This window comes from Trichomonas vaginalis, chromosome IV, assembly GCF_026262505.1.
Source record: "Trichomonas vaginalis G3 chromosome IV, whole genome shotgun sequence".
Taxonomy (NCBI): Eukaryota; Parabasalia; order Trichomonadida; family Trichomonadidae; genus Trichomonas; species Trichomonas vaginalis.
In genome coordinates this window covers 17,274,697-17,300,477 of record NC_067206.1, presented here as the reverse complement: position 1 = coordinate 17,300,477, position 25,781 = coordinate 17,274,697, and the positions used below count along the sequence as shown (strand labels likewise).

Below are 25,781 nucleotides of genomic sequence, written 5' to 3'. Positions count from 1 at the left end.
AAATAAAATAAAAAAATAGACGGGGTCTCCGTTGGTAAAAACCATTTTTATTCAATATTCATTTTCCACAAACTTCTGGTCAGTTCATTTTTTCTCAATGGAGCCCAACACCACTGACACTGCTGTTACCAATTCTACCCTTTGTAGGGGACAACAAATGTTGTTAACAACATTCTTCAAGCAAACCCCAAAGGTTTCTCAACCTACTCCTTCGGTTGAAGCAACAATTCAGGGTCAATCAGACTCAAATTCGAATTCAAACCAAATTCCACCCAATTCTACTTCAAACCAACCTTCAAACGCACCAGAACAACACACACATGTCTCAACCTCTCAAACTACACAGCAAACACAAAAACAAACTTCCAATTCTGGTACAATTCCAATTGTACTTACTCATGAAGAAGAAGAAGAATATTTGGTAGAACCAGAAATAAAAGAAAGCGATATTCGTAAGGACGCAGTCAAGAGACTCGAACAATTCATGAAGAATTACTCAGAAAACTTAAGCATTAAAGACACAAATGACTATTCAGATTTCTACAATGATATTATTGAAGCCGTCAAAAAATTTGAAGATAATGTTCAAAATCCAACAAACCTTTCAGAATTCTTCTTCAAATTGCTTCCTTATACAGCAAATATCATTGGTTTACAGTTCTGTGACGAGTTTATTCAAACATTCAGTCCCAGACAGCAAAAAAGTCTATACGCACGTCTGAAACTGTTACATCCTTATCCACTTACATATAATTGGATTGAAGAACTTCAAGAACACGGAAAGGAACAACATTTCAAGTTCTATGTAGATGTTCCTCAAGGAAAGCTTGCTAAGACATTCACAATACAACCAAAACAATTCTATGAAGACTTTCTTCACGTAATTTCAACTATTGCTATGGTTGAGCCTGAAAGGGTTACATTCGGTCAAAGTGTTTCTCTATATAATGTTCGTCAAGGACGTGAGCCGCTTAAAATAGCCGAGTTTACCTCCTCCTCAGCACAGCTCAAATTGGACTGCGAATTCCAATTTGTTGGAAACTCCAAGTTCTCTCTCCATACACCATTCAACCAAGGCATCCGTATCTTCATTGCTGGATATGTTGGAGACCCTATAACAAATGATGATGAAGAAGAAACTTCAGAAGAAGATAACGATAGCGATGTCGTTCTTATCGAATAAAAACTTTAATTTTTTACTATATAATTTTTTTAGTTCTCCTCTGGGTTTTTTTAGGGGCTAGAGGGCGCAACGCGCCTGGAAGCCCCACTTACCTGACCTAATTCTTTATTAAGAAACAATAAAATGAAAATATAAAACTTTGTATGATTTGAGTGGATATTGAGAGTAATTTGTGAGTGTGCTTCAGCTGCATATGTAAGATTGTTCGGATTTAATTAAAAATTGTAAATTTTTTGTCTTTATATCAAACTATTCGACAAAACTTTGTATGATTTGAGTGGATATTGAGAGTAATTTGTGAGTGTGCTTCAGCTGCATATGTAAGATTGTTCGGATTTAATTAAAAATTGTAAATTTTTTGTCTTTATATCAAACTATTCGACAAAACTTTGTATGATTTGAGTGGATATTGAGAGTAATTTGTGAGTGTGCTTCAGCTGCATATGTAAGATTGTTCGGATTTAATTAAAAATTGTAAATTTTTTGTCTTTATATCAAACTATTCGACAAAACTTTGTATGATTTGAGTGGATATTGAGAGTAATTTGTGAGTGTGCTTCAGCTGCATATGTAAGATTGTTCGGATTTAATTAAAAATTGTAAATTTTTTGTCTTTATATCAAACTATTCGACAAAACTTTGTATGATTTGAGTGGATATTGAGAGTAATTTGTGAGTGTGCTTCGGCTGCATCCGCTAATTCCTTCTTCATTCTTAACATTCTTTGTTTTATTTAGAACTATATTATCTTATTTCTAAAAATAATACTGAATTTTTTAAAAAATCCAAATGTAATAAATGTAAGTGTTTATTCCTTAACTTCCTTTTTGTGATTTTTTGAATTTTCTTGTTTTTGAAATTATTTGTTAATCTCTAAGATTTTTTTCGAAGCCTGGTTCAGCGCAGAGATCTTTTGTCCATTTGGGGCCTCTTTCCCAGGCCTCAAATGGAGTCAATTTCTCCCCAAAGAGTTTGAATAATGCGGAGTGTTTCCATACCCTATTATACTGGGAAACAACATTGGGGATGAACTCAAAGACGTTCACTCCAGGGTTTGTCTTGAAAAGAGTCTCCCAACTCCTTTCAATTTTTCCATTTTCCTCTGGAGAGTACGGATGAGTTTTGAAATGTTTTATATTGAATTCTTGGCAAACCGCTTCAAAATCTTTTCCAATGAATTCTGTTCCATTATCTGTGAGAATTCCATGTGGAACTAATTTGACTAAATCAATTGCGTGACGAAATACTCTGGCAGTATTTTTCATTTCTTTTGTATCGAAAACATCCCAGCAAATAATGTATCTGCTTCTGTCATCAAGAAATGAAATTAAATATTGAAGGTTACCGTTATCGTCCTTCAGAAATTTCAAATCAGTATGCCACAATTGATTAACATATTGAGCAACGTATTCATGTGGATGTTCGTCGATTTTCTGATGCCTGTGAAATGTAAACAAATGTTGTTGATTGAAAATTTTGAAAGCATCGTTGAATGTAAATCTTTCGACTTTTTCGAAATATGATTCTTTGATCCTTTTGTATCCAATGTCATATTGTGCTTTAATTTCCAAAATTTTGTATACATCTTCCTCAAAAATTTTTTTCTTTGGTCTTCCTCTTTCTTTTATTGGATAGCCGAGTAGTACGAAAATTTTTTTCAAACGTTCTTTTCCTATTGAAAGTGTTTTTGCCGTATCTTCGAGAGTTACATTTGGATTATTAATGTATTCTTGATATTTTTCTTCAATTACGTTGAGAACCTGATCGGCGGGAACGGTTGGGAGTTGAAAAGTTTGAAGATCTTCTGGGTTTTCGAGACGAACCAAGATGTCTTCCATTTTTTAATTTGTAAATTTTTCAATTTTTCAAAAGATAATTTAAAAATACTAGTTATTTGATAAAATTTGTTTATTTAAAATAAAACAATTTTTTTGAAAAAATTATATTAATGATTTGAAGGCAAAAGCCAAAAACTTAATAGATAAAACGCTCTTTCTATATAGATCAACTTCTATTATTAAATTTATAAAAATGGAGAGATTTTGCAAGTTATTTTCTAATATATTATATTTATAATTATTTTATTTATCCCATTAATAATTGTGAACCCAGAACATCTTCCCTTCAAAGTGCCAAGCATCAACACACATTCTCACTCACAAATTTTTAAAACTCATTGCCAAAAATCTAAAAAACTCACAATTTTTTTTAAATTGATAACCCTCAAACCGTTTCCAATCAATAATTTGAGAGTCTATATGATAATGTAAAAGTTAAAACATTCAAGTATTTAAGTATTTCTTTAAAATATTAAGTTTTTTATTTTTCCAATAAAATTCTAATATCAAATATTTTTATTTAACGATTAATTTTATTTATATTTTTATAGTTTTTTTTAAGAAAAATATTGTTAGGGTTTTATGGATTTTCAATTAATATACAAGATAATTCATGAATGTATATATTTCCAAGTTTTTAAGGATGCATCACTTTACATTTGTAAACTGTCAAAAATGAAGTCACGCTATTTTTCATGCATTACAATTATTTTTTATTCCTTTGAAAAGTGACACTGGATAGTTTGTCCCTTTCTCAATCTTTATTCTAATACGGTTGACTTTCCTTGATCAATGGTATCTCAATCAATTTGTTTTATCAGCAAACTTTAAAAATTTGCTGGTTAAACTTTCTGTAATCTGATGCCAAGTTATTCATTTCTTGAAGAGTGTAGGGTCAACTTGTTCCAGGCTTTACTGGAAGACCGAAATGTCGGAAATTGTTGTAAATTTGAACCCAATCTTGAATATTTGATGTTGAAGTCAACAAGATATTAACTTGTGGTGATTCTGTTGTAAACAAAAACGATAAAAACGGTTTGACAGAAAAAGTGATACTTTACATGGCAAAAATAGAGCCTTACTTTTGAGATACTTGAGATTGAAACTGAATCTTATGAGGCGGTGATCTTGAATCACTACCTCATAAGGTTCAGTTTCATATAAAATTTGTTGCAATTTGTTATTCTTTTGCAATTATTTCTTATAAGATTTTACATCTTTTAGCGGGGAATGTTTGTTATCATGTATATATTATAAATATCTACACGATAACGAACATTCCTCGCTAAATTGCTGAGAAACTTTGAGGAAATGTCGAACAATTTCCTCAAAGTTTCTCAGATTTATATAGATCACTAGAGTCCCCTAGGCACTGATTCTGGTTCAGTACCTAGGAGGCTCTAGTTCTCTAACGAACTGATAAAATGTTTTTAAATTTTTGGATATTGCTACCTGTGAAGCACTGACTTCAAGTCAATACCTCACAGGTAGCAATTAGATTGAAAGATGGGAGAAACTTTGTCCGAATAGTTTAACATTCGGACAAAGTTTCTCCCATTTGTAGTGGAGATGGAAGGCTTTGAGGTATATTGTATTAATATATACCCAAAGCCTTCCATCTCCACTTGAAAGTGTCCAAACTTTGGGTTAATAGTTTGCAATTAACCCAAAGTTTGGACACTTTCTAGAAGGAATTGGAGGCTATGAGATACTGATGCAATGTCAGTAACTCATGGCTTCCAATTCCTTCCTAAAACTCATAAAAGTGGACATTACATGCATATAAATTTTGACATGTAAAGTCCACTTTTTGTGGGTGGGGATTTGACTCCGTCAAATCCCCTTTTTCGTTTACGAGAATTCTTTCATCTCATCTGATGATTAGAGATTTATTATAAATTCTTTTTTCGTCTCAACTTCCTCTTCCATATCAATTGTCATGAATTTAAAGCCGCCAGTTGTACGTCTAGCTGTTTCTTCTCCTGTAAAGGCACGTCTCATGATGGCGTGCATGAAAATTATGGCACTTTTTTCTCAATTATTCTATATAAAATATGTAGACACTATACATTGTGCGTACCCGTGTGATTACTCAATAGTCCCATTGTGTTTGGACAGTGAGCTGAAGACACTTGGACACGCACAATGTATTACTGTACTGGTTCAAACTTTGTTTAAAATCATATTAAATTAAAAATGTATGAAATTAAAATGATCTCTATTGTGCATGAAAAATAGCGCGACTTCACTTTTGACAAAAAGTGACACTATTTCTGATGTTTTTGTCATTTATTTGTCAGATTTATAAATGGATAATAATGCTGTAAATCAGATATTAATTAAAAATATTTACGATTTATTTGTCGAATTGAAAAGCAAAATGATATTTTTTTAATTGAAAAACGTTAATATCTGATATTTTGAAGTTTTTAATATTTGTTAGTATCTTAAATTATTGAATGCATACGTTTTTTATGTTCTCAATTTTAAAAAAATTGTGAAGAATTTAGTTTTTTGGAGATGGATGTTTAATATTTGTGAGTGAGAATGCAAGCAGGAGTTTGGTACTTTAAGGCTAGGTTGAGATAGATTTCCCATTATATTCTCTGTGAATATATTGTTTGAAAATTCAAGATATAAAAATATATTATCAAAAAATTTTATATTTTTAAATACAATAGGGTGGAAATATAGTACGATGAGATAGCAATGATATATTTTATAATGGGAGGTAATCTGAAGATAAGTAGCAAATTTTATGCGATTTTGGCTAAGAATTGGAGGGTGTGAGTACTATAGCATGTAATAGTATCTCACACCCTCCAATTCTTCCTATGGCGCCGAAAAATTTTTGGTGAAATGCGACGACATTTCACCAAAAAATTTTCGGCGCCATATAGAGAACTATAGTCTGCGAGGTACTGATTCTATCTATGTACCTCGCAGACCATAGTTCTCAGCCAAAATGGCTAATAATTTGAGAGTCTATATGATAATGTAAAAGTTAAAACATTCAAGTATTTAAGTATTTCTTTAAAATATTAAGTTTTTTATTTTTCCAATAAAATTCTAATATCAAATATTTTTATTTAACGATTAATTTTATTTATATTTTTATAGTTTTTTTTAAGAAAAAATATTGTTAGGGTTTTATGGATTTTCAATTAATATACAAGATAATTCATGAATGTATATATTTCCAAGTTTTTAAGGATGCATCACTTTACATTTGTAAACTGTCAAAAATGAAGTCACGCTATTTTTCATGCATTACAATTAAAATGATCTCGTTTTATTTTTTTTCTATCTAATTTGATAAATGATTTCTTCAACCTACTCTTTTACCTTTTCAATAATTTGCTTATCTGCTTAATTATTTCATTTTTGTTAGATGAAAATTTATTTATCATCCTTTGTTCAACTTTTTGTGCTCCTGATATTTCATCTATCAATTGACCGATTTTACCTTAATTTATCTGCTTTTTTTCTATTAAATTTTAACCTTCTTTCAATTTTTTATTTGTATTTTTAAACATCATGATTTCAGGATTTTCCTAAAGCGCCGTTAAAGAATCTCCTCCTTCGTAAAGATTTATTTTAAATTGTGAGATAAATGTAGAGTGATGGGATTTTACGAAAATGTGACACTTTCATGAGGGGGTGTCACTGTTTCTCGATCCGTACATTGGAGTGAAGATGGAGTTTTTTGAAGCACTGAAATATTATCAGTGCCTCAAAAAACTCCATCTTCATTCATAATGTACGAAATTTTCAGCAAATAAGTTATATCGCGGAGAAAGTTTCCTCACTTTCTAGAGGGAATTGTTCTCTCTAAGGTATATATTCTTAATATATACATCAGAGGGAACAATTCCCTCTTTAACATGCCAAAACTTGCGTCTGATTGTTTGCAATCAGACGCAAGTTTTGGCAATTTCTAGTGGGAATAGAGCCTTTTTAGGTACTGATTCATATGTAGTGCCTCAAAAGGCTCTATTCCCACTTTAAAGCAAGGAAACTTTCCCAAAATTTTTTAGAATTTGAGAAAAGTTTCCGAGACTTGATGTGAGGACTACTCGCTCTGAGGCACAAATTCTAGATTTGCACCTCACAGGGAGAATTTCCTCTCAAGGCTCGGAAACTTTCCCAAAATCAAAAACTGGGGAAAGGGCTGTAAGGTCGACTCTGGTACAAATAGGTACCAGAGTATTATATTAAAATGCTCTCACAAGAAGCTCTAAGAAGTTCTTCTCGAATCAGAAGAACTTCTTAGAGCTTCTCGTGAGAACAGTGGAAACCCGTCTCCGGTATATGTTGATACCAGAGTTTTTTATATTTGAAGACTCTGGTACCAATATGTACCGGAGTAGATGAAGAATGTGAGGTGGACCATCATTTTTTGATGGCGGTTTAATTGAAATTTAAAAATAAGATATTATGATAAATATATGATATTTGAGAGATACAAATGTTAAATTAAATATATAATATCTTAGAAATTGAGATATATTTTTTATTTTGAAAATATGAATTTTTTTGATATTTTTATGAGAGAATTGATTTTAAATAAGACAGAGATATTATATATATAATATTTTAAAAAATAATTTTGAGACCCACTCCCCTGTTTTCACACTCAATGTCACTTTTTCGAAAAATGTCGCTGTCTCGATAAATGTATGATGCAGTGCCATTTTTCTCTCTTTTCCCATTTTGTCTGTGGCAGTGTAATCATGCGCAAATAATTTGGGGTCGGGGGTCCAATTCAAAAGTCCATTTGACTTCTGAGTCCCATGCCTCCTTTGATGTGAGTTTCTTATTGTAAAGCTCCTCATATCAAAAATGTTTCTGACACTTTACAGAGAAAAAATGATACTTTACAAAATGTTATTTTTAATATTTTTTTAATTTTTAACTAGTCAATATTGTAATAAACAGAAATTCATCAAAAGTGACAGCTCTCAATTTTTTGACATTTGTAAATTCTAAATTGAATGAGAACAATGAAATAATACTAAGCATAATGTAATGCATGAAAAATAGCGTGACTTCATTTTTGACAGTTTACAAATGTAAAGTGATGCATCCTTAAAAACTTGGAAATATATACATTCATGAATTATCTTGTATATTAATTGAAAATCCATAAAACCCTAACAATATTTTTCTTAAAAAAACTATAAAAATATAAATAAAATTAATCGTTAAATAAAATATTTGATATTAGAATTTTATTGGAAAAATAAAAAACTTAATATTTTAAAGAAATACTTAAATACTTGAATGTTTTAACTTTTACATTATCATATAGACTCTCAAATTATTAGCCATTTTGGCTGAGAACTATGGTCTGCGAGGTACATAGATAGAATCAGTACCTCGCAGACTATAGTTCTCTATATGGCGCCGAAAATTTTTTGGTGAAATGTCGTCGCATTTCACCAAAAATTTTTCGGCGCCATAGGAAGAATTGGAGGGTGTGAGATACTATTACATGCTATAGTATACACACCCTCCAACTCCCAATCAAAATCGCATAAAATTTGCTACTTATCTTCAGATTACCTCCCATTATAAAATATATCATTGCTATCTCATCGTACTATATTTCCACCCTATTGTATTTAAAAATATAAAATTTTTTGATAATATATTTTTATATCTTGAATTTTCAAACAATATATTCACAGAGAATATAATGGGAAATCTATCTCAACCTAGCCTTAAAGTACCAAACTCCTGCTTGCATTCTCACTCACAAATATTAAACATCCATCTCCAAAAAACTAAATTCTTCACAATTTTTTTAAAATTGAGAACATAAAAAACGTATGCATTCAATAATTTAAGATACTAACAAATATTAAAAACTTCAAAATATCAGATATTAACGTTTTTCAATTAAAAAAATATCATTTTGCTTTTCAATTCGACAAATAAATCGTAAATATTTTTAATTAATATCTGATTTACAGCATTATTATCCATTTATAAATCTGACAAATAAATGACAAAAACATCAGAAATAGTGTCACTTTTTGTCAAAAGTGAAGTCACGCTATTTTTCATGCACAACATAATACTAAGCATAATACAATATTCTAGATTTAATTATAATTAGGAAAAGTTAGTTTTGAGAGTACTTTTCATAGGCATATAGAATGAAATCTTCTGAAAAATAATATCACATAAACTCATATTATTTTCTAATATATAACTATTTTATATAAAAATCAAATTCAATGATCTTAAAAGCGAATGATAAACCTCAAAATTTACGAATATAATGAGTGGGAATATAATGCTTATCTATCATAAAACCATATGAAATATCAATTTTTGCTTTACGCCTAATTTTTGACGACAATTAGCAAAAAATGTTAAATGTTAACACTCAGTCCATTTGAATATGAAAAATAAAATTGACTTTGATTAAATGTTTTTATTTATCATGCAATTCTTCTTGCGACCAAAGATTGAATAAAGTTCAAAAAATAAGATAGCTTAAAAAATAATATACGGTAGTGTTTACTAATAGATGAATAGTATATAAATTCTATTAAAATGGATTTGATCCAAAAAAATATACAAAATTTGATCATAAATAAAATCGTTTTAAATTACTTCTTCATTTAAATTATAACAATTATTTTTGGTTTATATTTTTTGGATCAAATCCATTTTAATAGAATTTATATACTATTCATCTATTAGTAAACACTACCGTATATTATTTTTTAAGCTATCTTATTTTTTGAACTTTTATTCAAATCTTTGGTCGCAAGAAGAATTGCATGATAAATAAAAACATTTAATCAAAGTCAATTTTATTTTTCATATTCAAATGGACTGAGTGTTAACATTTAACATTTTTTGCTAATTGTCGTCAAAAATTAGGCGTAAAGCAAAAATTGATATTTCATATGGTTTTATGATAGATAATCATTATATTTCCACTTATTATATTCGTAAATTTTGAGGTTTATCCTTCGCTTTTAAGATCATTGAATTTGATTTTTATATAAAATAGTTATATATTAGAAAATAATATGAGTTTATGTGATATTATTTTTCAGAAGATTTTGTGTTCTTCTTCAAAATTTTATTTTTTATTAAAAAGAATCTTTACAAAATATAAATTTACTTTAATTAATATTTAAAAACGTGCTCTATCAAAAGTTCCAAAAATTCAATATTTTAGCTTTTCTGGGGTGTCACTTTTGATGAATTTCTGTTTACAACAATATATATATTTGATATATTATAAAATAAAAAAATTAATTAAACTATTAAATAATATTATGTCTTCATGGCCTAACAAAAATAAACCTTTGAATTTTTTTATTTTTAATGGAATCTCCAGATGAATATGAACTTCCTGATGGAATTACTGCATCACGAATTAGATTTGTTCACAGAATGTATCAAAATGGAGAATTTAAAACTTTAAATAGTGCCGCTCAATTCCTCCACATAAGAAAAGAAAAATTATCAGAATTATTTAATCATTTTAATTTACCAATAAAAAAGAAAGGAAGGCTAAAAAAGAAATTGATGAAAATATTGCCCTTCAAGTTTTGGCAGAAAAAGCTCAATTTGATGTCGGTTATCATCGTATTAAAAACTCACTTTTCAGAGAAAATAAAAATGTGAGCGATAGAGATATCAAAAAAGTATTTGATGAATATATGTGCTACAAATACAAAAAAGACGATCTAAAAGAGCCGGTTACATTATACAGATATGTTGCTCAATATGCAAATCAACTTTGTCACACGCATCTAAAAATGTTTTATAATGAAGAAAATAGCAAACAATATTTAATTGCATTTTTGGATGATCGCACAAGGTATATAATTTATTGGCAAGTCTTAAATGACAAAACAATGGAATCTACAGCAAACGCCTTAAAAAATGCAATTGAAACCACAAATTTTAAACCACAAAAAGTAATAATGGACAACGGTAAAGAATTTGTGGGAATTCAATTTCAAAACGAACTTTCCGATCATGATGTTGGACAATGGCGAACATTGCCCTATACACTACACCAAAACGGAAAAGTTGAAAGAGTTTGGAATACTCTGTTCAATGCTCGTCAGAAGGTTGTCCCAGTTCTTGAGTAACTTTCATCCTTGATCACATCTTATAATGAGAGGTGGGCACATCGAAGTTTGGAAGAGTTTTACAAAAAGAAACTCACACCAAAGGAGGCATGGGACTCAGAAGTCAAATGGACATTCGAATTGGACCCCGACCCTCTAATTATCTACGAAGAATTTCAAAAAATCATAGATTAACGACATAGTATGAATAAAAACATCATTTATATTGTTATATACGAAAACGATAAAAATGGTTTGACAGAAAAGTGACAACTTTATGTGACAAAAATATAAAAAGTGACATTTTATTCATCATTATCTTCTTCATAATTTATTTCATATTCTTCTTCATATCCACCTTCATATTCTTCACTTTGTCACTCCTTCTCTTTTTTACCATCTTTATTATCGATTTCTTCTTCCTCATCTTGGAGTTCTGGTATTTCTCTAGCCTGTACTGATCCTGGGAGAAAGTCTTGGGTAACTCCATCAACGACCCATTTGGCAGGCATTCCTGGTCTCCAAATGGGCCCCTTCATCCATAATTCATTTGGACTATAATTGATTTTCCTTCCATTGAGAAGACGTGTCGGTAGTGCGGCATGGGGCTTGGAGTTATAGGAATTGACCCAACTCTGAATTTTCTATATTGGGCCACAATCGCTCAATCTTACCGTTTTGGTAAGGGCAATGTGGCACAATATAGACATTTCGAATTCCTTTGCATCTCATCGCTTGTAGGAATTCACCTCTATTCTCTCCTCCATTATCAGACCATATGGTATGAGGGGGACCAAAACGTTTTATGGCCCGCTCAATTACCTTAACGGTCTGATTTGCATGTTTGGAGGAGAGATGCTGCCACTCCAAAACCATTCTGGTACAATCATCTATTACTCCATACAATAATTCACTTCTGCGTTTATTGAGAAAGTGAATGTCAACGTGCCAGATTTGATTTGGAAGTAAAGCCTCGTATCTTGTCCTCCCTTTAGGTCTCTTGGGTCCCCGTGGACGTGTTAATCCAAGAATGATAAAAGCCTTTTCGACCATATGCCTTGATGGAGCCTGAGGTAGAGGGAGAGGAAGATATTTGATATTTTGTAAATTTATAGCATATGGAGTAGGGTTATCATCTTGATTAATGTCAGCGGGGATTTCTTTAGAGATAAGATTGAGAGGCCTGTCACGTCGCACATTCTGAAACCAGTCCTGTGTTGAGCTCATAACTGGAAGCAGGCCATCTTTCATTCGAACAAAATCTTGTTCATGCTCATGGGCGAATGCTATATCTTTATTAAGCCTAAGGTAAGTGGGGATGATACCATGTCGCCCATGTTGTTCGAATAAATTGAGAATGGCCTGCATGAGATCATCAGGAACTGGTTGTTTGGGTCTACCACGGGAAAGTGGAATATCAACAAACTGGTCGTGCGGACGAGATTGAGGATTAGGAGGATTGGCACGTTGACTTGATTGATCGAACTGATGGGATTAGGAGCAAGTTGATTGTATGTACCAGATGATTGGTTTGAAGGAGTGGCTTGAGGATTTAACTGTTGTGCACTACTAAGAGGAGTATAACCATTGCTGGGTCTGAGCTGTTGTTGTGCACTATTAAGAGGAGATGTACCATTGCTGGGTCTGAGCTGTTGTTGTGCACTACTAAGAGGAGATGTACCATTGCTGGGTCTGAGCTGTTGTTGTGCACTACTAAGAGGAGATGTACCATTGCTGGGTCTGAGCTGTTGTTGTGCACTATTAAGAGGAGATGTACCATTGCTGGGTCTGAGCTGTTGTTGTGCACTATTAAGAGAAGATGTACCATAGTTAGTATGGGTTAGTCGTGTACGGCGGCACTGCGCACCTACTTACCCATGATCTGTGAATTTGACACTTTACAAAACCGTTAATGTATATTTTACAACACAAACGACAACACTAACTTAACCTTAAATATTTACAAAGCCGCCAACCACTTCACCTCACTAACGACTTCGCTAACGAACTCACTAATGAAAAAAATAAACGTTCTCATAAATTTTCTTCTATATCTTCATCGTCAATGTTAACTCTATTGTAGTCATACTTGAAGTCATAAAGTTTCTCAAGTTTTGAAATGCATAGTCTTGTTAACTTACCTTCATCATCATAAGTTTTTATAAAACTACCATGACAATCTTTATACACAGTCAATGTATAATCTACTGGTCTAGGATGAAGTGTAAAGAACATGTTATACTCAGGAAGGAAGAATAAATGTTTAAATGTATGTTTGTTATATTTTTCGATTTGTATGAGTTGCTTTTGTTCTGTCATTTATATAAAAATAAAATAAAAAAATAAACTTAAAAATTAATGATATCACCACCCTCACACGTATGAAAACATAGCCCAAAAATAAATTTAGGTGAAGTGGTGAGATCTCACCTCTTTTTTCACCTGTTTTTTCACCCTGTTGAATTCATTGCTTTATAACTCTCTTCCTTGGTTTCTTTTTAGTTGCTTTCTTCACGTCTGTCTCCAACTTGACTGTCTTTCTTCTTCGTCCGTAATGATACCAGTTACTTCCACCAGTCAATGGGTCAAATGGTCGTTCATAAGGGTTTCCATACATTCCATAGGGACCATACGGAAGAACTACTGGTGGAGAAGAAACATTTTCTTTAGTTCCATCGACTCTATTTAAATGCATTGTTTCACCTTTCATCTGGTCATTAAAGTCTTTTGCGTGTTTTGCAAACTCATCGTCCTTTCCTAAAGCATTTTCTGACTCAGTCGCAACCAAATTGGATGCTTTATTTATGAGCCCTATTTTATTTAATCTTAACTTCTTTGCAACCCAGCCTCCAATCTTCCCTTTATTTGCATCTAATGTCTTCGAAACCCTTCCTCCACTCATTTTATTTACTGCGTCATAAGCTCCAAGTGCTTTTGCTCCAAATGCTAATGCTTTTGTTCCCATTGCGCCTAAAGCTGCCCAAGCTACCATTTACACCATATTAAAATCATCTCTCTTCAATATTATCTCATAAAAGTTCTCGTTACTGGAGAAAGTCAATGAAACATAAGCGTTCTCACGGGCTTCGCCCTCACCGCTTTGCGGTCTATCTAACTTATTTCTTATATCATCTATACGCTTCAAAATGTCTGAACAATTGCTAACATCTTCTACAACAGTTATTTCATCATGAATGACCTTCAAGAACAAGCTCATTTAATATGCAATTAAAATCATTTCAATAATGAGTCCATCCTTTCCATCTTTAGGTAGCACAACATCTTTCATTGAAGAAGGTTCGACAAGTCTTATGTTAAACTTACTGACAAAGTTTGTTATACTATAATGCTTCGGCGGCGAATACATATAGTTTGAAAGACATAATATAGATTCTTCAGCAAATTCACTTATACTGGATTTTATAACAATGTTCTCACGAGACCAAATGCCACCAATTGACAATCTTGTAAGCAATCCTGCTGAACCTTCAACTGTAAACGTCGATGGTAACATTCCACGAAGGTCATCTATTGACATCGTTGAGTCACTGTATTTAAATATTTTCTTAAAGCAATCGTCATTATCTAACCATGCAATAGCTTTGAAGTTTTCATTCGAATATACATCTGCTTCATTAAATGTAAAACCTGACTTCTTTGCAGAGACGACTTTAAAATCTATTGAGTTTGTTTCAAAATTATATGCTATGGTAACTTCTGAAGGTAATGGATGTCCTTCCGCAGTCAGTTGTTCTCTCACTACCGTTTGAAGCTTTGTTAAAAACTTTCATGTCATCTCCTGTATCTAAGTTCACATACACAGCAACAGGAAAACTATCTTGCTTCTTTGTTTCATCATTATACCTCAAAACATTAAAGTTCTTCAATAATATTGTTCTTCCTGCTGGAATACTTCGAACCTGTCTGATTTCAATAGCTTTCTCACCTCCTACATACTCTACCCAGTGTCTTGGATATTCATAAGTATACTGACTTTCTTGAATTTTGGTTGGTTTCATCATAACGTGTTCATAGTATATCTTTATACTCTTGTCAGTTAGACTCGGTGCTATGTTCTGAATATTTCTGACTTGCATTTTTAATGGAGATAAAATGAAGCATTTAATACATGACGTAGATGAAGACATGAATGAAACTACAGACAAACTTAACTCTTCTCTTATTCTTCCTTTCAGTAAGGACTATGAGTTCTGTTCAAATGGTGTTTATTTCTATTGTGGAAAGATGGGTTCAGGTAAGACATTTAACCTCATTCGTCATATACTCATAACAGAACGTTTAGGAAACGACTCTTACTATGACCAAATCATTATATCAGCAACTTCAGACTCTATGGACTCAACAGCGAAAACATTTATGTCAAAAGTTCAAGCCTCTGTCGTTAAAGTTCCAGACAGTGAACTCATTGAATTTCTTCAACGTTACATTCGACGTAAGAGGAAATATTATGCCATCGTGAGTTCATACAGTCAGGAATGCAAAAGACTTCTGAGGAGATGGAAAGAATTATTGACAAACACCACTTACGTCAATACTCAGGAGTTTACGATATGAAACGACTTACAAACTACATTCTGTCAAAACTTTCAAAATACCCCTTCAAAAAATATCCTTCAAACACTTGTTTGTGACGACTTCGCGGAAAAGGTTTAGTGTCAAAACCAGACTCACCATTAGCTAACATCATTACTAAAGTCAGACATTACCACTTAACTGTAGCAATACTTATGCAAACATGGCGTTTTCTTGCTTTAAACATAAAACGTCTCATAACTGACTTCGTTATCTTTCAAGGTTTCTCACGTTATGATATTGAACTCATTTGGAAACAGTCAGGTATAACATTACCTTTTGAAGAAATTTGGGAAGCATATAAGTCTCTCATCTCTCCTCGTTCATACCTTGAGATTCATATCATGACTAATACCATTAAAGTCAAAAATATTCCATGGGAACGACCAACATTGTTTTAAAGTTTAACCTTCAATTGACTGATGGTAAACAAATTCCATGCATCTCTGTCGCCATTTCTGTTAATATTTTTGCTGTCATTCATATCATCCACTTCCCCATCCGTTAGCTTTTGAGGATATGCGTTAGAATAGCTGTTCTTAAATGAAGGCTTTTCACCTTTGAGAGCATAAACTCTATAACTTTCTGCATACTTTATGTTTGAACCTCCTGAGCCATCATTGACATAAATTTTTATAGGCTTCCACCCTTTGTTCATGTTCCTGCTTCTTCCCTTAGCTCTTTTGTTCAGTAGTTCTACATCTTTATACACAGCTCCTGTCTCAGTGAATTCAACAATATTTTCATTCGTTAGCTTTACATTCAAACCCTTGTCGAGTATATTGTTCATTTCATACATATAAAAGGTTTTTATTCTATATGAAATGAGAAGCAAATCCATCTTAGCTGGTGCCGTTAATGTTCCAATTGAACCAACATCAAATGTTGACTCACGAACGACAAACAATATTGTCATAAAGAACTATAGTTCAGAGTGTTTGAAAGAAAAAGAACCAGAGCTGAAATCCGTGAATTTAAACTCAGCTTCAAACGCTAACGCTACATCAGACGTTAAGTTAGAGTATCCACCACTGGACCAAGTTCTTTCAAGAGAAGCCAACGACAATCCTTACACAAATGTTCAAACAAATCCTTCAGATAACGTAGACCATTACCTTCTTCAGTTATACCAAACAATTTTACTCAAAGACGATAAGAAGCTTTTGGTAAATCTTATAAGCAAGAACCAAATAATTCTAACAAAGGAGGACCTTGAAAATGTTATATCACGAATAACAGGGAAACAATGTGTCATTGACTATCTCGACCCTGAAATCGAATGCTGTGGTCAAACGCCACCATTCATGAAAATAGGTAACATCCGCATCATTGAAACACCAGGAACTACAGGAGTTGAGTTTAAGTATAAATATTCGAACGAGTATACAAAACTTTCAACAGAATATAAACTTTGCTTGAAATATGTTTTAGTAAATTAAAGCAATTTGTAATATCTATCCAAAACTTCTTCAACAGTATCGAACTCATCTTCATAATGCAAACCTAATCTTATTGACTTGGTGCAGTTTTCACTAACACAATATTTTTCTGTTCTCTTGACTGACATAACTAACTCATTTGTTTCATCAAACAGCAACAACCAAAGTTCATGACCTAATACATAACATTCATACTTTATATTTTTAGCTCTGAGTTCTCTTGTAAGCTGTTGCATTTAATATTTTCTAAAAAGTCAACTTCAACAGTCATTCGCACTGGTGCCTTCAGTTCTACAGGCTCTCCTTGAAAGTCAACAAGTCTGAATTGCATGTCTTTCAAATTATGAGGACTAATGCGAACCCATTTACCTAAATGAGTTGCTATGACAGGAACGTTTGGAATGAACATTGAATTGACTGCATAACAGAAAGACTTATATTCTACTGAACCTTTACTATTAACTCCTGAAATACCTGTGACATTAGCTATTTTTGACTCAATGTATAAACAATTACCATAACATACGTATGGAACAGATTTCATCTCAATCGTTTTGTCAACACTTTTCAAAGGAAATGTCATATGGTATGCACCCAGAAGCAATTGAACTCTATGACTCATTCGTGTTATCTTAAACTCCTTCGCATAACTGAACTTCAAAACTCCTGCAATAAGTTTAACATTCATTAAGTTTTCTTCGTTATCCTTGTTTATTGTAGTATTTATGAGAGCATTTAACACTCCAGCTAATGTTTCCATCTTATATTCTACATTATTGTGAAATCTTATTTTGTGCTTCTTTCCATCTATTTCAAACTCCATGAAATCTGTTTCGTCAGTTATGACAAAAGTTGCGATAGTATTGAAGTCAACAACTCTGAAAGCAAGTGCTTCATTCTGAAGACCTAAGTTTGTTTGTAGCTTTACTGTCCCGTATTCGTTTGGGTCTGTACTTTGCAAATAGAACAACATTTTATTCTCATTAAAATATGAGTATAGCTGCATATGCGTATGAAGCTGACAGAGCTAAACGTTTATATTTTGGTCAATACTCTCTCACACTTACTGACAAATATATTGTTATTTCTGATGGAAATACTGAGAAATATATAACATGGAAGGACTATGAAAAGTTTGACCCTATTTTAACTCCATGTACTATGCCTTTCATTGTAAATGGTGAAGTTGTCATGAAGAACGACACAACTGTTTATAGGTCTGTATATGAAGCTCTTGAAAGCATTCTTAACTTCAATCCTTCAGGGTTCGATACAAAAACAACTCCTTCGACAATGCCATTCATTGTAAATGGTGAAATTGTGTCAAAAAATAATGAAACAGTGTATAAGTCAGTGTATGCGGCGCTGAACTATATGCTTCATTTCAATCCTTCTGGTTTTGACCCACAAATAACTTCATGTACTATGTCATTCATTGTAAATGGTGAAATCGTCATGAAGAACGACACAACTGTCTCAAAGTCTGTTCGTGATATTTTAGACTACTTGCTTCATTTGGGTCCTACAGGATTTGACCCATATACAACTCAATGTCAAGTACCATTCATAAACGACTCAGCAGAAATAAAACTCAAAACGTCAACAGTAGATGAAGCAATTGCTGACTCATTGACAAAACTTCTTGATATAATAATGAGGTTCAATACATTCAAAACAACATATGAAACCTTTAAGAAAAATTATGACGATTTCTTTAAAATTACATACATCGAGCCTTCTGCTCCTCAAACACCAGACTATGCATGCCTTAAAATAAAGCTGGCAATGATGTTTTATCTCCATCTTATAACAATGCAGCAAAAAAGACTTTTCGACAAACTGAACCGGGAGGAAATCATGTCCATACTTTCACAACAAATCCAACAGGCTCGGGTGCAGATTATATGCCACCATTTGTGACTATATTCGCATGGTACCGTCTTGAATAAAATCTTTAACTTTACATAAATGAGCTTGAAAGAAGTATTCGAACAACATCCATGGAGGTCATTTAAGAAATTCAATGAAGCTGCAAAGAGTTGGGGATTTACTAACAGAGCTGAAGTGAAAAGGTTCTTTGACAAAAATGTTGTACATCAAACAAAAATAAACCCTTACGACTACTTTTTACCAATTTACTCCAACACTCCTGACGCATACCAATTTGACACTCTCGTTCAGAGTAAGAAAGGAGTACATAAACCATTCCTCATCTTCATTAATGTTAACACTCGTAAAGCATATGCATATCCAATGAAAAATAAAGGAACTCGTGAAGTGTTAAGAGTTTTACAAAAGTTTGTAGCAGAACATAGCCCAAGTACTTTAACATCAGACAAAGACAGTGCATACCTCAGCAATGAAATCACAGATTTTCTCATTAAGCATAACATAACTCACTACACTACTGAAGACCATAACCATAACATACTCGGCATCATAAACCGCTTCATAAGAACGCTCAGAGATTTAAACCAAGAGCGAGACTTTACCGAAGAAACAATGAAACATTTCACCGAAGTTTACAATTCCTCAACACATTCTACAACAGGGCATACACCAAATTCAATGACACAACAACAAGAAGAAAAGTATATACAAAAGAAACGAAGCCAAACGCAAAATATCAGAAATTCAACACAATTTACCCTCATTCCTGGTACAAAAGTTCGTGTAGTTCTTGACGACAAACCGTTGACAAAGAAACGTTTAAGGTTAAGTAGAAACTATTATATCGTAGACTCTACGCAAGGTAATGGATATCTTATAAAAGCTGCTGACGACTCTATTGCGTTTTACCATCGTCACAAATTAGTCGAAAGTAGTAATGGCAAACTTGCTGAAACCATTGACGAAGCAAAGCGAGGAGTGGTTATTGAAATACTTGGCTATAACATAAACGATGACACTTATAAAGTAAGATATGAAGGAGGCGTTGAAGATGTTATACCATCTAAGAACTTGAGAGAGTCAAAGTCAACACATCTGGGACCATTAGAGCGGGAGTACTGGAAAGACAAAAATAAGCCAGAAAGAATAAGAAAATTCTTCTAAATTTTTTCATTAGATGTAAATCAGACATGAATGAGAACAGTCATGATATCATTAATGGTACCATTTATTTTTGTCATAAATTTACACCAAAAATATATTTTAGGTGAAGAGGTGAGATCTCACCCGTTTTTCACCTCTTTTTTCACCCTCGCCGCTTAGCGGCTCAGATTGCTTTAGCTTTCTCGTGAATTTTCATGAATTTCCTTAAGATAGAAAAAATAAAGTTAGTTTTATTTTTATTTATTTTTTTATTTTGTATAAAAGATATGATTTCAACAATCGGCACAACAACAATTCAAGCCACGAACGGCGGGACTCTGTCCACAACTACAGCACCAAACTCGCTAGTCATGAATCCAACATCTATGTTAGTAGAAATGAAAAGCTTCATTCCTTCTTCATTTACTTTCGAAACAGAAATACAAAGAATAAAGCAGGAACTTTTAACAAGTAATTTAGACTGTAGTGCGAAAGATGAAACAAATGAACAGTATCTTTATGAAATGGAGGACCTCATCGACCATTTGCCTAAACTACCTGAAATTCAGCAGCAAAAACTAACTATTCCTGAATTCGACGAAATTGAAGTCAAAGCAACTGACTCAGTAGAAATTAAGAAATTCATACGTAAAGTAAATTATGAGTTTCTAGGATATCATTGCAACCATAAAGTTATGGACAAAGATTGCGACATGGTATATAAGAACATCTCTGACATATATAAATCTGGGGAGTTTAAGACATACGACAACTTTGTTTCATTAGCTGCAAAATGTGTATGGCAGATAAGAGATAAAGATAGAAGAGGTAAGGTATGGCATGAACAGATAAAACCAACTGCTTCAGATTTAAAGAAAACCATTGACGCCTTGGTTGTTCTAGCTGGTTTTATTTCAATGTATAACGCAAAAACGATGTCGCAATGTTCTAAATGTAAAGCAGCAATGAGGAAATATAACTATTCAGTAAAAGAGATAGAACGTATGCGAAACGACTATGCTGACTTAAAGAAAGAAGCAGAGAAGCCGGTAGAAAATAAAATGGACATGCTGTCATTTCTGAACAAAAATTATCCAACTGCTGACGATTTCCTTCTATCTGACGTCAAGAAGAAGTATAAAGAAACCTTCGGCATTGTTAAAACATTCGATGTACTAAAAGAAGAAATAGAAGCTACGAAATTGTTTAGGATTTCAAATATACATCGTACAATTCATGTAAAACGCTTGTGAAAAAAAGAGGTGAAAAATTAGGTGAGAAAACGGGTGAGATCTCACCTCTTCACCTAAACATTATTTTTGGTCAAAGCTTCCACGAGAGAAAAGATTCCTCATTCGCTAAGGATTCCAAAAATGAAAAAATCATTGATTTCGGCTGAGAAAAAACAGCAAAACCCTTCTTCCACGGGAACAAAGAAATAAAGAAGAAATAAAGGAAATTTTTTATTTATTCCCGTGGAAGATAGAGCACTTTTATGACACTTTTTATTCACGACAAACAAGACAAACAAAGAAAATAAGAAAATACGGCGCTGTCGCGGTTCGAACCACAGACACTGACCCCTCCATAACACCACCTTAGACCACTGTGCTACGTAGCCTGTCGACATAAGATTTTATAAATTGCATATTTGACGTAAATTTATTTCCATCTGGCTTCCCACCGCATAAGATATTCATACGTGTTTGTAAGACATTCATTAAACTTCTTTTCTATTGCATCTAATCTTGCGTTATTTTTTCAATAACTTGTCTGTATTCTTCCTCATCTCCAGCAGTGTTTGGGTCTTCACATTTAAAATATTCATCCAATTTTTTATCTACAAATTTTATTAGTGTTTGATTCACTTCGTTATGATAACGGTCATATTCTTTCAATACGTAAGTGAAGACAAAATGCGTCGTACCTTCAATCTTAAAGCTTAAAGAACTTTCAACACAGTTTTGAGGGTCTGTCAGTGCGTCAATGAGATAGTATTCGAAGTCAGTCAATAATCTTTTTAAAGTCATTTCATACAGGATAAAATTTAATGTTGTGAAGAAATAGTGTTTATCTCAGAAAAATAACGCTAATTTTATTTTTATTTATTTTTTTATTTTGTATGTAAAGACAGTAATGACAACATTAGAGAACACAACAACAGTTATAGTCCATGAAGCCATAAATGAAGAATACGAGAACATACAGTATAACAAACAGTTACGTCTCATTCGTTCAGTCAAAGATGACATGTACCAAATGCAAAGTATAATGAATGCTCTTCGTTCTACAAAGCAAGCATATCATTGGTTTGAAAACCAACAGACAAAAGAACTTTTAGAAGAATTTCCTCATATGATTGCTTCCCTCGGAAAACCGAGAGAAGAGATTCCGTACGAAAATCGCAAGAATTTGGCTCCTGGTTTGAAAGGTTATTATGTTCATAGACTTTTAGTAAACGCTGTAGCAATGTGGGCTTCACCTCGTTATGCTTGTTATATTTTCATGATGTTAGATGAACTATATAAAGCAGAATGTGGAGAGATGGAAAAGAAACTTCAAGCAAAAGATGAAGTCATTGAATCCAAAGACAAAACCATACAGAAAAGAATACCGCGTTCAGTACCAAAAGGAAAGGAAAAGAGTTATAAGTATATGATATATACTGAAGAGTTGGAGAAAGAAGAAGATAAAGATGTGGTTATGTTGCATTTAGTCAGAAGAAACAACAAGAGCTTTTATGACTTAGCTAAAATATATAAATCTGACAGAAACTGGTTCTATCGTGAAAACTTACCGATTTCAATGACACCGAATGAACAAATAAAGGAAATTGTCAAAAATACTCTTCCTCAAACACACTATGAGATCAAAGGTTGCACAATACTTACATTCAAAGAAGACTTAACATTACTGAAGGAAAAAATAACAGAATATTTCGATAACTTCAAAGAGGAAGAATAAAAAAAATCTAAGCTAATTTTATTTTTTTATAAAATTTTATCTCATATGAAAGAACATGAATTTAGAATATTCGGAACTCATGACAGAAGAAGAGAACGAACAACATGTAAAAGATTATGCAAAATTTCTGAAGACATACAAAGCATTTAAACAATATCTAAATGCTTCTAAAGATTATGCAAAATTTCTGAAGACATACAAAGCTTATGAAAAAGCGTATGAAAAGTTTATACATTGGGGAATTGTTGTAAAATATCCATATGAAGACTAACCAAAAATATATTTTTGCTCAAATAGCTTCAGGGTCTATTTCTTCAACCATTTCACTTCCTTCGTCAATGTCAATAGAAGCTTCTTCAACCTTTGGTAAGAATTTCTGTATAACATCTTTGTTCGTTATTGTCTTCAGAGATGAAGGATAATATTTCACATTTGTTTCACCCTTCTTATATTCTTTCTGTTCGGAAAGATTCATAGCAATACTGAAGAAGTCAATGTTAGAGTTCTTTATAACAGTATAGTGTGTATCTTTGACATTAACGAAGAAACTCTTTTGTTTCAAAACTACTGCTAACTCTTGTGAAGTATAACGTTTGCGGTCAATGACGATAGCTAATGGTCTGACATACTGACCAAACTTAGATTCTTTCACAAACTTCTTGTTAAAGATAACATTAACATTTGAAGCATTATTGAACTCATTCTTGATGGCAGTAGCGAGAGCATTGTATGAAAAGAACTTGCAATCTTGCATGTGTTTCATTAAAATAAAAATATTAAATTATTTTGAAAAATAACTTTAAAAAATCTAATCTAATTTTTTCAAAAAATATTTTTTTTATTTCCTACTAAAGATGTATCGGAAGTTGTCTAAGTTAGAACACTCGGAAATAAAACAACTTCTAACAGAAGCTAACATAGAAGTAGCAAAACATTACGCAACAAACAAAAAAGCACTCGCTGACTTCATTAAAGACTTCAATGGTGCAATAAGTTATGATAGAATTCATGAGTTCATAAAGCCGCAACGCGGCGAGGACGAAGTCCACGCAAGAGCATTTCCTTTAAATGACGTTGCTATTGACTTATATCATAGACGTTCAGTACCTCATGAAGTAAGAAGAGAAATGTTTGACATAACAAATGCAAACGTTGGTGAAACAAGAAGAAGAGACGACACACTGAAACAACAGAGAAGAGAGATGTTTAAGAGCGCTATAGAACAAGTTCGCAAAGCTAACGATGTCCTTCGTTCCATTGACGACAAACCAAAAGAAGGTGAGAGATGGTTAAAGAAAGATGAAGAGAATAGGAAGAGAAATGTGAAGTCAGGCAATAGACTCATTGACTTTAACATCGAAGCTTTAGATGAACCATACAGAGACTACTTACACAAACATTTCGGTAAGGTTTTCATGAGACTCTTAGAGAAAATTAAAATAAACTCACAACAGAGATGGATGGTATGTTATAAACTTGGTGGAAAGTATGAATGTTCTACGTTAAACCTCAATAATATTGGAACATTACTACATCAGCTCTTGAAGGAGAACTTTATATCAGAGATAGAAGCAAATGCTGCAGGTATTGTTGAAATGCACTATGATTTCTTCTTGACAAACATAAAGAATCTTACTGAAATAAAGATGTATGATTTAATAGAATATGAAGGCTTAACGATGTCAGATGTAAAGAAAGGCAAACCAAAAAAGAGACCATATAGAGATGAAAGCACACTGACAAATGACCAGAAAGCCATTTTGGAAGCTCTTAAGCAAACAGGAAACCCAGCACTTATAGAAAGCTTTTGGAAAGATAATGGTGAAAAGAAGTTTTATAAGAAGAGAAGCGGTCAGTTCTGGAAGTATCTTTGCACATTACCTATAAATCTTGAGCGCTACCAAATCTTCAATGAACTGAACAAAAGAACTGCAACACTTATGACAGAAGACAATTGTTTCGTTTATGCTTGCATTCAGGCTGGAGTAGATGAAGAAACTATTGACCACATGAGAGAAGTCATTCGTGTTAGAGACTTTCCTCAAAGTAAAGTACAAGAAATTTCTGACGCAACAGGTATAGCATTTAATGTTACTATTGGTTACTTCAATGACTCAAGACATAATGAAATAAAGAGATACATACCAAAAGAATGTGAAACTGTTCGAACTATTGACTTACTTCTTGTTGAAGACCACTACATGCTAAATGAAAGATTACCAATGACAACATATTTCATTCGCAACTATATAGAAATCTTGAAGGAGTGTGGTGGAATGAACATTGAGAAACAGATGAAGATTTATACAAAGAGAGAGAACAAATATGTAGTTCGTTATGATAGAACAACACCGTTATGGGATGTTATGAAAACATTGTGGGGGTGCAAATATTTTGAACCTATTTCTTATGGAGAACTTTTCACATATACGACTGACTTATATAAACAGAACCTTGCACCATTTAAAGATTTGACATATGCTCCAAAGTATTGTGTACAACTGAAGAAGAAAGCCGAGTCAAAAGAAGTAAATAAAGCTAAATGTAAGTTCATTCCTGAGCACGTTTTCTTTGCTGACTTTGAGTGCAGTACCGATGGCTTTCATAAAGCTTTTAACATATGTTA

General features: G+C 32.7%; 13 protein-coding genes and 1 pseudogene across 14 annotated transcripts, besides 15 other annotated features; 7 read left to right on the top strand and 7 right to left on the bottom strand.

The window, feature by feature from the left end:
* Positions 1–97: 97 nt before the first annotated feature.
* On the top strand, positions 98–1,183 carry TVAGG3_0112440 (attachment subunit-related family; the record flags this gene model as incomplete). Its single annotated transcript, XM_051223223.1, has 1 exon — positions 98–1,183. The coding sequence occupies one exon, from the start codon at positions 98–100 to the stop codon at positions 1,181–1,183; it is 1,086 nt and encodes a 361-aa protein (XP_051108209.1).
* A 746-nt stretch (positions 1,184–1,929) lies between these two features.
* Positions 1,930–1,982: a mobile genetic element.
* Positions 1,930–1,982: a terminal%2Cinverted (terminal inverted repeat of LTR286 transposon ID:TVAGG3_0112430).
* A 70-nt stretch (positions 1,983–2,052) lies between these two features.
* Positions 2,053–3,020: a mobile genetic element.
* Positions 3,021–3,077: 57 nt separating this feature from the next.
* Positions 3,078–3,129: a mobile genetic element.
* Positions 3,078–3,129: a terminal%2Cinverted (terminal inverted repeat of LTR286 transposon ID:TVAGG3_0112410).
* Positions 3,130–3,702: 573 nt separating this feature from the next.
* Positions 3,703–3,777: a mobile genetic element.
* Positions 3,778–4,030: 253 nt separating this feature from the next.
* Positions 4,031–4,880: a mobile genetic element.
* A 1,932-nt stretch (positions 4,881–6,812) lies between these two features.
* Positions 6,813–7,652: a mobile genetic element.
* Positions 7,653–7,949: 297 nt separating this feature from the next.
* Positions 7,950–7,986: a mobile genetic element.
* Positions 7,950–7,986: a terminal%2Cinverted (terminal inverted repeat of Banshee-A3 transposon ID:TVAGG3_0112370).
* Positions 7,987–10,226: 2,240 nt separating this feature from the next.
* Positions 10,227–10,264: a mobile genetic element.
* Positions 10,227–10,264: a terminal%2Cinverted (terminal inverted repeat of Banshee-A3 transposon ID:TVAGG3_0112360).
* Positions 10,265–11,353: 1,089 nt separating this feature from the next.
* Positions 11,354–11,415: a mobile genetic element.
* Positions 11,416–11,503: 88 nt separating this feature from the next.
* TVAGG3_0112340 (uncharacterized protein) lies at positions 11,504–11,665 on the bottom strand (the record flags this gene model as incomplete). The annotated part of the gene is made up of 1 exon (XM_051223222.1): positions 11,504–11,665. The coding sequence occupies one exon, from the start codon at positions 11,663–11,665 to the stop codon at positions 11,504–11,506; it is 162 nt and encodes a 53-aa protein (XP_051108208.1).
* Positions 11,666–11,741: 76 nt separating this feature from the next.
* TVAGG3_0112330 (integrase core domain-containing protein) lies at positions 11,742–12,377 on the bottom strand (the record flags this gene model as incomplete). Its single annotated transcript, XM_051223221.1, has 1 exon — positions 11,742–12,377. One exon carries the CDS (start codon positions 12,375–12,377, stop codon positions 11,742–11,744), a length of 636 nt encoding a protein of 211 aa, XP_051108207.1.
* A 301-nt stretch (positions 12,378–12,678) lies between these two features.
* TVAGG3_0112320 (uncharacterized protein) lies at positions 12,679–12,954 on the bottom strand (the record flags this gene model as incomplete). Its single annotated transcript, XM_001283875.1, has 1 exon — positions 12,679–12,954. One exon carries the CDS (start codon positions 12,952–12,954, stop codon positions 12,679–12,681), a length of 276 nt encoding a protein of 91 aa, XP_001283876.1.
* Positions 12,955–13,593: a terminal%2Cinverted (terminal inverted repeat of Maverick-1C transposon ID:TVAGG3_0112140).
* Positions 12,955–25,781: part of a mobile genetic element that runs on past the window's edge.
* TVAGG3_0112310 (protein of unknown function, DUF4107 family) lies at positions 13,591–13,941 on the bottom strand (the record flags this gene model as incomplete). Its single annotated transcript, XM_051223220.1, has 1 exon — positions 13,591–13,941. A coding segment is annotated over one exon (351 nt), but the record flags the coding sequence as incomplete, so codon positions are not given.
* Positions 14,447–15,274, bottom strand: TVAGG3_0112300 (annotated as a pseudogene). The gene has a single exon. A coding segment is annotated over exon 1 (828 nt).
* TVAGG3_0112290 (uncharacterized protein) lies at positions 16,544–17,158 on the top strand (the record flags this gene model as incomplete). The annotated part of the gene is made up of 1 exon (XM_051223219.1): positions 16,544–17,158. The coding sequence occupies one exon, from the start codon at positions 16,544–16,546 to the stop codon at positions 17,156–17,158; it is 615 nt and encodes a 204-aa protein (XP_051108205.1).
* Positions 17,355–17,918, bottom strand: TVAGG3_0112280 (uncharacterized protein; the record flags this gene model as incomplete). Its single annotated transcript, XM_051223218.1, has 1 exon — positions 17,355–17,918. The coding sequence occupies one exon, from the start codon at positions 17,916–17,918 to the stop codon at positions 17,355–17,357; it is 564 nt and encodes a 187-aa protein (XP_051108204.1).
* On the top strand, positions 18,149–19,078 carry TVAGG3_0112270 (organellar and viral DNA polymerase type B; the record flags this gene model as incomplete). Its single annotated transcript, XM_051223217.1, has 1 exon — positions 18,149–19,078. One exon carries the CDS (start codon positions 18,149–18,151, stop codon positions 19,076–19,078), a length of 930 nt encoding a protein of 309 aa, XP_051108203.1.
* Positions 19,127–19,979, top strand: TVAGG3_0112260 (integrase core domain containing protein family; the record flags this gene model as incomplete). The annotated part of the gene is made up of 1 exon (XM_051223216.1): positions 19,127–19,979. A coding segment is annotated over one exon (853 nt), but the record flags the coding sequence as incomplete, so codon positions are not given.
* On the top strand, positions 20,479–21,444 carry TVAGG3_0112250 (organellar and viral DNA polymerase type B; the record flags this gene model as incomplete). Its single annotated transcript, XM_051223215.1, has 1 exon — positions 20,479–21,444. The coding sequence occupies one exon, from the start codon at positions 20,479–20,481 to the stop codon at positions 21,442–21,444; it is 966 nt and encodes a 321-aa protein (XP_051108201.1).
* Positions 22,328–22,674, top strand: TVAGG3_0112240 (KilA, N-terminal/APSES-type HTH, DNA-binding family; the record flags this gene model as incomplete). Its single annotated transcript, XM_051223214.1, has 1 exon — positions 22,328–22,674. A coding segment is annotated over one exon (347 nt), but the record flags the coding sequence as incomplete, so codon positions are not given.
* On the bottom strand, positions 23,445–23,918 carry TVAGG3_0112230 (uncharacterized protein; the record flags this gene model as incomplete). Its single annotated transcript, XM_051223213.1, has 1 exon — positions 23,445–23,918. One exon carries the CDS (start codon positions 23,916–23,918, stop codon positions 23,445–23,447), a length of 474 nt encoding a protein of 157 aa, XP_051108199.1.
* On the top strand, positions 24,010–24,335 carry TVAGG3_0112220 (organellar and viral DNA polymerase type B; the record flags this gene model as incomplete). Its single annotated transcript, XM_051223212.1, has 1 exon — positions 24,010–24,335. A coding segment is annotated over one exon (326 nt), but the record flags the coding sequence as incomplete, so codon positions are not given.